General features: G+C 46.9%; 1 protein-coding gene across 1 annotated transcript; it reads right to left on the reverse strand.

The window, feature by feature from the left end:
• Positions 1-703: 703 nt before the first annotated feature.
• LOC123763880 (dentin sialophosphoprotein-like) lies at positions 704-11,025 on the reverse strand. The gene is made up of 2 exons (XM_045751185.2): positions 8,781-11,025; positions 704-837 (listed from the first exon to the last, which is right to left on the reverse strand). Exons 1-2 carry the CDS (start codon positions 11,023-11,025, stop codon positions 704-706), a joined length of 2,379 nt encoding a protein of 792 aa, XP_045607141.2.
• Between the last annotated feature and the right edge of the window lie 3,219 nt (positions 11,026-14,244).

Here is a 14,244-nt window from a genome sequence, read left to right on the forward strand (position 1 = left end):
AAGCTACAAGAAACTTGAGGCAGCTCTAAGCTGTCCCAACCTAACAGAGCAGATCTATCGGTCTGCAAAAAGACCAGAAGACATGGCAGGATGAGCAGAATATCCCCGTTGAAAAACAGAGGTGTAATAGGTACTCTGAGACAGAATTCAATGAACATCAGAGGCCCGAGACTGTTCAATACACTTCCACTACACATAAGGGGCATAACTGACCGACCCCTCACAGTGTTCAAGAGAGAACTGGATAAACACCTCCAAACGATATCTCATCAACCAGGCTGTAATTCATACGTCAGGCTGCGAGCAGCCGCGTCCAACAGCCTAGTTGACCAGTCCAGCAGCCAGGAGGTTTGGTCACAGAACGGGCCGCGAGGACCTTAATCTTCTTACTTCTTACTCCAAGAGCGGAATACACCATCATAAAGCTCCTACTACGGATAATCACTCAGTGGTTCAAGACACTGTTTGAGAGAGTGAGAGGTGAGGGAGATTAGGCGCTCCACTTACACCCCAGGCCAGGTCCCCAAGGCCTGGCGAGCGGCTGTGTGCCTGGCGAGCGGTGGTGTTGGGAGCTGATAAGGATATGAAGCACCTCAGTGAGGGTGTTTCTTGGAGCTGTCCTCCAGATTCATCAAGTAATAACTCCTGGCAACACACAGGTCCATCAGGTCATGATGGACCTGTGTGTTGCTTCAGGCAACAGTTATTCAAAGTTTTGAAAGTGCCTGTCGAAGACATTCGCTGTCGAAGACATTCGCTGTCGAAGACATTCACTTTCGAAGACATTCGCTGTCGAAGACATTCGCTGTCGAAGACATTCACTGTCGAAGACATTCGCTGTCGAAGACATTCGTTTGACGGGGAAACGTTTGAGAGATTGACATTTTTCAGGATGACGTTTGACAGGTTAACATATTTTAGGTTGACGTTTGACAGATTGATGTTCTTGTAGTGTCTCAACAAAATATTAGTTAAGGTATTCCACACAGCAGGCATCAAGTATGAATACCAGAGACAGAGTGACACAATCAGACCTTCCCACAGAAAGAAAACAACATGTAAAAGATCTGGGAATTATGATGTCTGACGACCTGACATTTAGTGAACATAACCGAGCAAATATAGCGGCGGCCAGGAAAATGACGGGATAGATTATGAGAACGTTCAAACCCAGAGACCCCACAGCAATGCTAATACTATTTAAATCACTGGTGCTGTCCCGTCTTGAGTACTGCTCGGTACCCACTTCCCCTTTCAGAGGAGGAGGAGGTATCTGAAATAGAGGGAGTTCAGAGAATATATTTACGGCACGCATAGATAAAAATTAAGCTCCTAAATTATTGGGACCGTCTCAGTGCTCTCAAAAAGTACCCTCTGGAAATGAGACGAGAAAGTATTAAATAACATATACCTGGAAGATTCTGGACGGCCAGGTCCCAAATTTGCATAGTAAAAAACATACTGGAGGAAAGATACTGAAGAAACTTGCAGAATAGTTCCAGCGAGGAGTAGAGGTGCCATAGGTATGATCAGAGACCACTGTATGAACATCAGAGGTCCACGGTTGTTCAATACTCTCCAAGCAAACATATGAAATATTGCCGGAACAAAGGTGGACTTTTTCAAGAAGCAATTAGGTAAGTTCTTGCACGAAGTACTGGACCAACCGGGGTTGTACTGGATATGTGGGCCTGCGAGCCACACCAAGCAACAACAGCCTGTTGGACCAAGTTATCACAAGTCGAGCCTGGCCTCAGGCCGGGCTTGGGGGGTTAGGAACTCCAGGAACCCTCTGTAGGTATCTCCAGACAGCGACATGTACAACCCGCTGGGGTAGTAACAAGTGTCAGAAGCCCTGCAGCGTACAAGGTGCCAGTGCCACCAGATCAATATGAAAGGAAAAGCGTGGGTGTTATTCTCCGTAGACTCGCGTGTGTGTGTGTGTGTGTCAAGGGTGAGCGCGTGGGCGGCCTTTACATGACTCCACATTCAGTAATATACTGTTAAAGATCAGGAGCCAGATCCTTTACGCCAGCCAGAATGAGATACCTGGAACTTTGCAATTACTTTATCCACTGCCGTGTTCTTGAGGATATCCTCATAATCCACCCAACGTTTGCCAGTGCACGTTACTGAGACCATATGACGAGGCTCTGTATGACGACGACCGTCCGTAGAGTTAGAGCGACAAGTTAGTGTGCCATGGGTAGCTCCAGACACGAACTATGTAATCCTTCATGTAGTCCAAGGTGACTGTGTCAGTCACCAGGCATCGTAGTGTGTTAACCAAACACACCCCATAACCCCGCAGTGGCCGGATATCTGGGGGTGAGGTTATAACAAGTAGGCCGAGTACTGCGTTCTGGCTACTAGGTACAACATTATATATATATATATTACATATATATATATATATATATATATATATATATATATATATATATATATATATATATATATATATATTTATATATATATATATATATATATATATATATATATATATATATATATATATTAAATAGGACCGAAAAAGTAAGATTAATAATTCTAACACGAATTTTCTCAATATTTCTTATGTTTCTTTTTACTGTCGATGGTAATTGAAAAATCAATTCTCCAAAATTCATTTTTATTTCTAGTCGGATGCGACGCTTGAGCGCGTTTCGTAATAACGTATTACATTTTCAAAGACTTTAGTTTACACACACAACTTGTAACCTGAAAACACTTAACAGAGTTTTACTAATTCTAACGCTAAACATTTTGTCTTATATACTCGCATTTGGGTGAGATGATATGTTGAAACAGTTTTGGATGAGGTGAACAAACTTTTGACCAACACAAGACAGAACACGGTTCAAGGAGTATAAATTGGATAAGTGAAAGGGAAGAATGGAAGTAACTGCAAAGGGCCTATTGGCCTATAAGGGACAGTACACAATGAAGGGGAACTGCCTACCTGTAACGATTCGAGAAAGAGACCTGGGAGTGGACGTAACACCTAGCCTAATTCCTGAGGCGCATGTAAATAGGATAACGACAGCAGCATACTCTACACTGGCGAAAGTTAGAACTTCATTCAGAAACATATGTGAGGAGGCTTTTAGGGTGCTTTACACTGCCTATGTGAGGCCAGTCTTAGAGTATGCCGCGCCATCATGGAGCCCGCACCTGAAGAAAAACTTAAGGAAACTGGAAAAGGTTCAGAAGTTTGCAACGAGGCTTGTCCCAGAGTTACGAGGGATGGGATATGAAGAGCGCCTGAAAGAACTGAACCTTATGACACTTAGAAAAAAGAAGGGAGAGAGGGGATATGATAGGAACATATAAAATACTCAGGGGAATTGACAAAGTGGAAATAGATGAACTGTTCACACGGAATAGTAACAGAACGAGGGGACATGGGTGGAAGCTGGAAACTCAGATGAGTCACAGAGATGTTAGAAAGTGTTCTTTTAGCGTGAGAGTAGTGGGGAAATGGAATGCACTTAAGGAACAGGTTGTGGAAGCAAACTGTATTCATAATTTTAAAACTAGATATGATAGGGAAATGGGACAGGAGTCATTGCTGAAAACAACCGATGGCTAGAAACGCCGGATCCATGAGTCAATGCTCGATCCTGCAAGCACAAATAGGTGAGTACGTACACACACACACACACACACACACACACACACACACACACACACACACACACACACACACACACACACACACACACACACACACACACACACACACACACACACACACAGGAAGCAGCCCGTAACAGCTGTCTAACTCCCTGGTATCTATTTACTGCTGGGTAACATGGGGCATCAGGGTGAAAGAAACTCTGCCCATTTGTTTCTGCCATGGCCAGGGATCGATCCCCTGTCCACTGGACTACATATCCAGCGTGCTGTCCACTTAGCCACCAGGGGCCCTATGTTTGTGTGCGTGTGTGTGTGTGTGTGTGTGTGTGTGTGTACTCACCTAATTGTACTCACCTAATTGTGCTTGCGGGGGTTGAGCTCTGGCTCTTTGGTCCCGCCTCTCAACCGTCAATCAACTGGTGTACAGATTCCTGAGCCTATTGGGCTCTATCATATCTACATTTGAAACTGTGAATGGAGTCAGCCTCCACCACATCACTTCCTAATGCATTCCATTTGCTAACTACTCTGACACTGAAAAAGTTCTTTCTAACGTCTCTGTGGCTCATTTGGGTACTCAGCTTCCACCTGTGTCCCCTTGTTCGCGTCCCACCAGTGTTGAAAAGTTCATCCTTGTTTACCCGGTCGATTCCCCTGAGGATTTTGTAGGTTGTGATCATGTCCCCCCTTACTCTTCTGTCTTCCAGTGTCGTGAGGTGCATTTCCCGCAGCCTTTCCTCATAACTCATGCCTCTTAGTTCTGGGACTAGTCTAGTAGTATACCTTTGGACTTTTTCCAGCTTCGTCTTGTGCTTGACAAGGTACGGGCTCCATGCTGGGGCCGCATACTCCAGGATTGGTCTTACATATGTGGTGTACAAGATTTGAATGATTCCTTACACAGGTTCCTGAACGCCGTTCTGATGTTAGCCAGCCTCGCATATGCCGCAGACGTTATTCTCTTTATGTGGGCTTCAGGAGACAGGTTTGGTGTGATATCAACTCCTAGATCTTTCTCTCTGTCTGTTTCATTAAGTACTTCATCTCCTATTCTGTATCCTGTGCCTGGCCTCCTGTTTCCACTGCCTAGTTTCATTACTTTGCATTTACTCGGGTTGAACTTCAACAGCCATTTGTTGTGTGTGTGTGTGTGTGTGTGTGTGTGTGTGTGTGTGTGTGTGTGTGTGTGTGTGTGTGTGTGTGTGTGTGTGTGTGTGTGTATGTGTGTGTGTGTGTGTGTGTGCGTGTGTGCGTGCGTGCGTGTGCGTGTATGCGTGTGTGGGATTGTGTTCAATTATCATCCTCATCTAGTGGATGGCCTTATTCTTGGTCTATCTCTGGAAATCCATTCAAGGATTATCTTTGTCCACTGTCCATTTGTTCTTCTGGCTATATTGCTCGCCCACCGTCATGTATTCTTTGCTGGGCTGCTCCAGTCACTTGTTCTTCAGGTGATGTTCTTCACCCGTCCTCGGGTTATGGTCACCCACCATCACCCATCACCACCCGTCCTCGGGTTATGGTCACCCACCATCACCCACCACCACCCGTCCTCAGGTTATGGTCGCCCACCATCACCCATCACCACCCGTCCTCGGGTTATGGTCACCCACCATCACCCAACACCACCCGTCCTCAGGTTATGGTCACCCACCATCACCCAACACCACCCGTCCTCAGGTTATGGTCACCCACCATCACCCATCACCACCCGTCCTCAGGTTATGGTCACCCACCACCACCCGTCCTCAGGTTATGGTCACCCACCATCACCCGTCCTCAGGTTATGGTCACCCACCATCACCCAACACCACCCGTCCTCAGGTTATGGTCACCCACCATCACCCGTCCTCAGGTTATGGTCACCCACCACCACCCGTCCTCAGGTTATGGTCACCCACCATCACCCAACACCACCCGTCCTCAGGCTCAGGCTCCTTTATGTAATATTTAATGAAAACAATATTTTCTGAAATACTAATTAAAATTAATTATATATATGTAATTGATGATCACGAAACACTGATCATTTGTATACGGAAAAACCACAGAGAAGTGGGAAAGGAAGATGAACGTTTCCGCCGATGAAAGCCTTTGTCAACACCAGACTGATAAGACTGACTGACAGACTGACTGTTGCTTATATTTGTTTTTGGATGAGGTGATATGACATAAATGTTTTTGGGTGAGGTGATAGAACACAAACCAATGAATCATTGGGTAAAGATAATTTTATATAGTCAGATCACGAATTATTGCGTATTTTCTCTTCTTGCTTCTGTGTTGGTCCGGGGTCTTGAAGTGGGAAGAATGTAACTATGTGTTTATTGGCTGTTGATTGCTGGTGTTGACTTTTTGATGTGTAGTGCCTCGCTGATGTCGAGTCTCCTGCTATCGCTGTATTTATCGATGATTTCTGTGTTGCTTGTTACGATTTCTCTGGTGATGGTCTGGTTGTATGAGGAGATTATTTTTTTTATTTATTTTTTTTTTTGAGATATATACAAGAGTTGTTACATTCTTGTACAGCCACTAGTACGCGTAGCGTTTCGGGCAGGTCCCTGGAATACGATCCCCGCCGCGAAGAATCGTTGTTACAACCAAGTACACATTTTACTGTTGCGTTAAACAGAGGCTACAGTTAAGGATTTGCGCCCAGTAAATCCTCCCCGGCCAGGATACGAACCCATGACAAAGCGCTCGCGGAACGCCAGGCGAGTGTCTTACCACTACACCACGGAGACTGTTTAAATTTAAAAATTAAATGTATTTAAAATGTGTTTAAATGTATTATATGTTCCTTGGTGGAACCCTGTTGTTTGTGCATTGTTAATCGCAAAGAAAGAGACGTCGTCGTCTTGCCTATATACTGAGATCTTTGGGGCTGACTGTCCCCAAGTGGGCATGTGAAGGAATAGACGACGTTGGTTTCTTTCAAGGCGTTCTGTTTGGTGTCTGGGGAGTTCTTCATGAGTAGGTTGGCCGTTTTCTTGTTTTTGTATTTTTGTAATAAATTGTCAGTTGTATCTTCTGATTTTTGTCTGTGGGGATAACATTCCTATCAACAATATCTTTCAGGACCCTTTCCTCCATTTTATGAGCCGTCGAAAAGAAGTTCCTGTAAAACAGTTTAATAGGGTACAGGTGTTGTGCTAGTTGACTCTTCAGAGGTTGCATGGCGTTTCACTTTTCTTTTTTATGACGTCTTCAACATATCCGTTGGAGAAGCTGTTGTTGACTAGGACCTGCCTTACCCTACAGAGTTCTTCATCGACTTGCTTCCATCCTGAGCTGTGGCTGAGAGCACGGTCGACATAAGCGTTAACAACACTCCTCTTGTACCTGTCTGGGCAGTCACTGTTGGCATTAAGGCCCATTCCTATGTTCGTTTCCTTAGTGTAGACTGCAGTGTGGAAGCCACCATTCCTTTCCATGACTGTTACATCTAGAAAAAGGAATGGTGGAAAAAAAGGAATGGAAATGAATATATATTTCCCTATATACCCCCAGAAGGATTCGAACCCAGACAGCGAGTGAGTGCCTGTGTCACTCCTCCGCATAGTGGTTGCACAAACTTCACATTGACTAAGCTGATGTTGACGAAAACATCAACCACGGCACCACACTAACACATCACCTGGGAACACATATTGGGCCGGAGAGAGAGAGACAAAATAACACACTCTCTCTCGTGGGGGGAGGGGGGTTGTCAAAGACTGGCTGCTGAAGATGGGGACACGTGTGTGTGTGTGTGTGTGTGTGTGTGTGTGTGTGTGTGTGTGTGTGTGTGTGTGTGTGTGTGTGTGTGGTGTGTGTGTGTGTGTGTGTGTGTGTGTGTGTGTGTGTGTGTGTGTGTGTGTGTGTGTGTGTGTGTGTGTGTGTGTGTGTGTGTGTGTGTGTGTGTGTGTGTGTGTGTGTGTGTGTGTGTGTGTTGAATTAAAGACATAAAAAAATAAGCGTTGGAAACCTTTAGTTGAGTTCATTTATTATGAACCCTATATACCCATCCTGTGAGCCGTGCTGCACCCGTATACCCATCCTGTGAGCCGTGCTGCACCCATATACCCATCCTGTGAGCCGTGCTGCACCCATATACCCATCCTGTGAGCCGTGCTGCACCCGTATACCCATCCTGTGAGCCGTGCTGCACCCGTATACCCATCCTGTGAGCCGTGCTGCATCCATATACCCATCCTGTGAGCCGTGCTGCACCCGTATACCCATCCTGTGAGCCGTGCTGCACCCGTATACCCATCCTGTGAGCCGTGCTGCACCCGTATACCCATCCTGTGAGCCGTGCTGCACCCGTATACCCATCCTGTGAGCCGTGCTGCACCTGTATACCCATCCTGTGAGCCGTGCTGCACCCGTATACCCATCCTGTGAGCCGTGCTGCACCTGTATACCCATCCTGTGGGCGGTAGTGGAAAAGGGTTAAATAGGCACACAATCGGATCAGGGACGGAACCCCCAAATCTCGTTTAGATAAGCACGTTGCAACCCTGACCAGCCAGTTATTACTCTTCAGTGTAACTATGTCAACAATATTTCTTTTCGGAAGTCAGTATCTATCGAGCAGGTTCAGGATCAGTCGAGCAGGTTCAGGATCAGTCGAGCAGGTTCAGGATCAGTCGAGCAGGTTCAGGATCAGTCGAGCAGGTTCAGGATCAGTCGAGCAGGTTCAGGATCAGTCGAACACGTTCATAACTCCACTTTTAGATACCGTAGAGGTACTGAAAGCACGTCTGGAGTCGGAACATTACAAGAGCATGTTGAACCACGTATTGAGTCCGCTGGAACACCTGTGTGTACAACACTGTCATCCTTACTGGTCATAAAGGTCAGAATTCCGGGCGTAAGAACGTGTCTTGAGCTCTGGAACCGTGGCCTCGTAGATGGTAACTTACTGAATTATGTGTGCCTAATGGGAGGGATGGGGGGGGGGGGTTGAATGGTGGCAATGAATGGTGCCATAAATGGTAGCGAGAAAAAATATGGCCGCGAGGCATGAAAGCCAGAGAAATGGTATAGCCAAGATTAACCACATTTTATAAGAATCTCGGGAGACAGGAAAGCTCTTGAAGCTGTCTCCAGGGTGACGTGGGGGGGTGGTGGGGTGGTGACATACCTTCTTGACTCACTGTGGTCACTCGTCTCACTGTGGTCACTCGTCTCACTGTGGTCACTCGTCTCACTGTGGTCACTCGTCTCACTGTGGTCACTCGTGTCACTGTGGTCACTCGTCTCACTGTGGTCACTCGTCTCACTGTGGTCACTCGTGTCACTGTGGTCACTCGTGTCACTGTGGTCACTCGTCTCACTGTGGTCACTCGTGTCACTGTGGTCACTCGTGTCACTGTGGTCACTCGTGTCAATGTGGTCACTCGTGTCACTGTGGTCACTCGTGTCACTGTGGTCACTCGTGTCACTGTGGTCACTCGTCTCACTGTTGTCACTCGTCTCACTGTGGTCACTCGTGTCACTGTGGTCACTCGTCTCACTGTTGTCACTCGTCTCACTGTGGTCACTCGTGTCACTGTGGTCACTCGTCTCACTGTGGTCACTCGTCTCACTGTGGTCACTCGTCTCACTGTGGTCACTCGTCTCACTGTGGTCACTCGTGTCACTGTGGTCACTCGTCTCACTGTGGTCACTCGTGTCACTGTGGTCACTCGTCTCACTGTGGTCACTCGTGTCACTGTTGTCACTCGTGTCACTGTTGTCACTCGTGTCACTGTGGTCACTCGTCTCAAAGTGGTCACTCGTCTCACTGTTGTCACTCGTCTCACTGTGGTCACTCGTGTCACTGTGGTCACTCGTCTCACTGTTGTCACTCGTCTCACTGTGGTCACTCGTGTCACTGTGGTCACTCGTCTCACTGTGGTCACTCGTCTCACTGTGGTCACTCGTCTCACTGTGGTCACTCGTGTCACTGTTGTCACTCGTGTCACTGTGGTCACTCGTCTCACTGTGGTCACTCGTGTCACTGTGGTCACTCGTCTCACTGTTGTCACTCGTCGCACTGTGGTCACTCGTCTCACTGTGGTCACTCGTCTCACTGTGGTCACTCGTGTCGCTGTGGTCACTCGTGTCACTGTGGTCACTCGTGTCACTGTAGTCACTCGTGTCACTGTAGTCACTCGTGTCACTGTGGTCACTCGTGTCACTGTGGTCACTCGTCTCGCTGTGGTCACTCATCTCACTGTGGTCACTCGTGTCACTGTGGTCACTCGTCTCACTGTGGTCACTCGTGTCACTGTGGTCACTCGTGTCACTGTGGTCACTCGTGTCACTGTGGTCACTCGTCTCACTGTGGTCACTCGTGTCACTGTGGTCACTCGTCTCGCTGTGGTCACTCGTGTCACTGTGGTCACTCGTCTCGCTGTGGTCACTCATCTCACTGTGGTCACTCGTGTCACTGTGGTCACTCGTCTCACTGTGGCCACTCGTGTCACTGTAGTCACTCGTGTCACTGTGGTCACTCGTGTCACTGTGGTCACTCGTCTCACTGTGGTCACTCGTCTCGCTGTGGTCACTTATCTCACTGTGGTCACTCGTGTCACTGTGGTCACTCGTCTCACTGTGGTCACTCGTGTCACTGTGGTCACTCGTGTCACTGTGGTCACTCGTGTCACTGTGGTCACTCGTCTCACTGTGGTCACTCGTGTCACTGTGGTCACTCGTCTCGCTGTGGTCACTCGTGTCACTGTGGTCACTCGTCTCGCTGTGGTCACTCATCTCACTGTGGTCACTCGTGTCACTGTGGTCACTCGTCTCACTGTGGCCACTCGTGTCACTGTAGTCACTCGTGTCACTGTGGTCACTCGTGTCACTGTGGTCACTCGTCTCACTGTGGTCACTCGTCTCGCTGTGGTCACTCATCTCACTGTGGTCACTCGTGTCACTGTGGTCACTCGTCTCACTGTGGTCACTCGTGTCACTGTGGTCACTCGTGTCACTGTGGTCACTCGTGTCACTGTGGTCACTCGTCTCACTGTGGTCACTCGTGTCACTCTGGTCACTCGTCTCGCTGTGGTCACTCGTGTCACTGTGGTCACTCGTCTCGCTGTGGTCACTCATCTCACTGTGGTCACTCGTGTCACTGTGGTCACTCGTCTCACTGTGGTCACTCGTGTCACTGTGGTCACTCGTCTCGCTGTGGTCACTCGTGTCACTGTGGTCACTCGTGTCACTGTGGTCACTCGTCTCGCTGTGGTCACTCGTCTCACTGTGGTCACTCGTGTCACTGTGGTCACTCATCTCACTGTGGTCACTCGTCTCGCTGTGGTCACTCGTCTCACTGTGGTCACTCGTGTCACTGTTGTCACTCGTCTCGCTTTGGTCACTCGTGTCACTGTGGTCACTCGTCTCGCTGTGGTCACTCATATCTTCTCAGCTACACAAAGAACGATAAAGAAATGTGCGAAGAACTCAATAAAAGTCTCCCGGAAGTTTTAACATTGAACCAGAACTGTCTGTTCCCCAGACCTACAACCACCGTCAACCCCCCCCCCCAGGCTAACAGAAGACAACTAACAACACAGGAAGTAGAGAGATAATTAGAGGAGCTGGGAAAAGCCTCAGGCACTGGCAAGATCTCACCGTGGGTACTAAGAGAGGCAGCTGCAACATTGTGTGGATCCCTTGCAATGTTGAGTCTTCAACTCTTCACTAGATATGGGGATAACCTCCTTACATGTGGAAAGTGGCACACATGTGGTATCTATATACAAGGAAGGAGGAGGACAGGAGCCACTGAACTACAGAGCCGTGTCAATGACAAGTATTCCGTGTTAGATATTGGAGACACTAATCAAAGGAAGGCTCAGCGATCATTTAGAACATATACATTTTGTTTCCATGCATTAACAGGGATTCGGCGAAGGAAAATCTTGCTTGACCAACTTATTAAGAGTTCTATGGCAAGATGACAACAATCAGACAGAATAAAGAGGGTTGAGCCGACTGCATTTTCCTGGATTGCCAGATAGCTTTTGGCAATGAGCCAGATAGCTTTTGACGATGAGCCAGATAGCTTTTGACAATGTTTCTCACAAGCGACTCCTTGTGCAAACTCGTAAAACATGCTGGTGTGTCGGGAGTGGGCGAAGGAGTACCTGCCAGGAAGAAAGTAGCCACAGTAAGAGGAGAGTAGTCAGTATGGAGAGAGGTAACGAGTGGAGTACCACAAGGGCTGGTGATACTAGGGCACATCCTCTTGCTAATATATGTAATTGATATAACTGAGGAATTAAGGTCATTCTTACCCATGTTTGTTGACGATGCTAAACTAATGAGGTGAATCAGAACTGATGACAGCAATACATTACAAGATGAAGTAGACAAAATCCAGAGATGGTCTGGGAAATGGCTACTAGACTTCAACTTAATAAGTGCAGGGTTATGAAGATACGAGACAGAGCAAGAAGATCTCAACTACAGTACAGGATGAAGGGCAGGCAACTTCCAGAAGACAAAGACTCAGGAGTGGACATAACTGGAGACCTAACATCAGAGGCAGACACCAGCAGGATAACGAGGGCAGCATATGCCATACTGGCGAACGCCCGGTTATCCTTCACCAACCTGGATAACGAGCCCTTCCGAGCCCTGTATACATCCTTTGTGAGCCGTGTTGTTGAGTATGCTGCCCCGGCGTGGAACCCCTACGTAAAGAAGCACAAAATAAAACTAGAAAATGTACAAACATATGCAGCAAGGTTCGTCCCTGAGCTAAGGGACAGAGTTATCAAGAAAGATTGAGGGAACTGAGCGTCAACTACAGTGGAGGAAAGAAGGAATAGGGCAGACGTGATAACGACATACAAGATAATAAAGGTGATTGATAAAGTATGTATAGAATCAAAGTTCAATTTAAGGAAGAGTACAACGAGAGGACTTAAGTGCAAACTGGAGACAAATGAGACACAAGGATGTCAGATGGAACTTGTTCAGTTGGACTTGTAAATTGCTGGGTCGGATTAGATGAGGAAGTTGTCAAAGCCATTTCGATACACAGCTTTAATATGTAAATATGATAAGACAAACTGAAAAGGTCACTTCGTTGAACTAATGTTAGTGGTGTATGGGGGCCAAGAGCAGATGGTCGACCCTGCGAGCTCAACTAGCTGAGTACAACTACACACACGCCCACCAACACCACCCACCCCCACACTAACACCCACACCCACCAACACCACCCACCAACACACCCACCAACACCACCACCCACCTCCACACTAACCCCCACACCCTCCCACCCCAGCCACCCCCACCCACACTCATGGCTGATATATAAAGACAAATTCTGCTCATCAGAAATCAATAATGATGGAAGGGGTGCGAACTATCAGGAGAAGCACTAAGCCATTACGACCATATAGCTCTGGGAAGGGGTCAGGATAAGGATTTGGGATGGGACGGGGGAAAGGAATGGTGTCCAACCACTTGGACGGTCTGGGATTGAACGCCGACCCACGTGAAGCGAGACCGTCGCTCTACCGTCCCGCCCAAAGTGCGAGTTAATCCCCGTACTACCTGTACGGGGGGTCAACAGGTAGGATGCACTGAGGGACGCTGTAGAAGCCATCTCCTTCCACAACTGTAAGGCCACAAAGTATTGGAACGTCAGAAAAGTTCAACAGTAGCATAAAAGGTACAAGAAGGATGGTCGACTGGGGAAGGCCTATAAGAGCTCACTCCCCGGTGGTCAGTTTTTTTTTCTACCACAGATGTGGCCACACATTTACAATGCTAACCAGCATATATACATTTTCTTCTGTCCTCCATGGACAGGGTTAGAGATGTGTTAAACATATAGTTCAAGGGTTTATTGAACAATCAACCACAGAAGGTGATTCGGTGCTTTTAAAATGCTAAGCTAACCTACATACGTAAATACTTAGATACACAGATTTACGTATGCCCTACATAAAGTGTTAGATGTGTCTTTTACATAGTGTCATTAATGTGCATTTACGAAGGTGAAATTTAATTCTGATCAGCTTCCATATATACTTTGTGCACATACATATACATACACACACACATACATATACGTTCATATACATACATATATATACACACACATGCATTCACATATATTTGTCTCTTTTACTGTGACAGGGTGAGGTAGCTGATAAAGAAACTAGTGTGCAATTAAGCACTTAATCACTGAAGGTGATTAAGGTGCTTCTACAAGCTCAGGTTATATAGTTACATCACATACATACATTGTATAATTGATACAGTACATGGTCAATCTTGGGTACAAATCCAATATATCATCAAGTGTTCCAGTACTCATATAGTAATTACACAGTTCAGCATACCTTAGCCCAGGAGGGCGAAAGTCAGTCAATATGGGACATTCTACAACATAATGTTCAGAGAGTGCATGTTTCTCTTTCACAAAGTTGACACATTGTGTACTCGACGTTTGGGTTTTGAGAAAGCTGCCAGATATGTTTATATCCCAGGCGTATTCTGGCCACTATAACATCACATTGCCGGGTTCTTGTTCTATTAGTCCTATATGTGAATGTCTCCTCACGATATCTGTCATAATATTTAATGCTACAACTTTCAGGTCTTTGTGAATGTGTT

Source organism: Procambarus clarkii, chromosome 23, assembly GCF_040958095.1.
Source record: "Procambarus clarkii isolate CNS0578487 chromosome 23, FALCON_Pclarkii_2.0, whole genome shotgun sequence".
In the NCBI taxonomy this organism is placed as follows: domain Eukaryota; kingdom Metazoa; phylum Arthropoda; class Malacostraca; order Decapoda; family Cambaridae; genus Procambarus; species Procambarus clarkii.

Excerpts from the sequence above, each read along its gene's own strand:
- LOC123763880 (XM_045751185.2), bottom strand. The coding sequence starts at position 11,025 with ATGAGTGACCACAGCGAGACGAGTGACCACAGTGACACGAGTGACCAA. Across the intron at positions 838-8,780 it reads CAGTGAGACGAGTGACCACA|CGAATGTCTTCGACAGTGAA; the intron begins GTGAGTCAAGAA and ends TGTCTTCGACAG.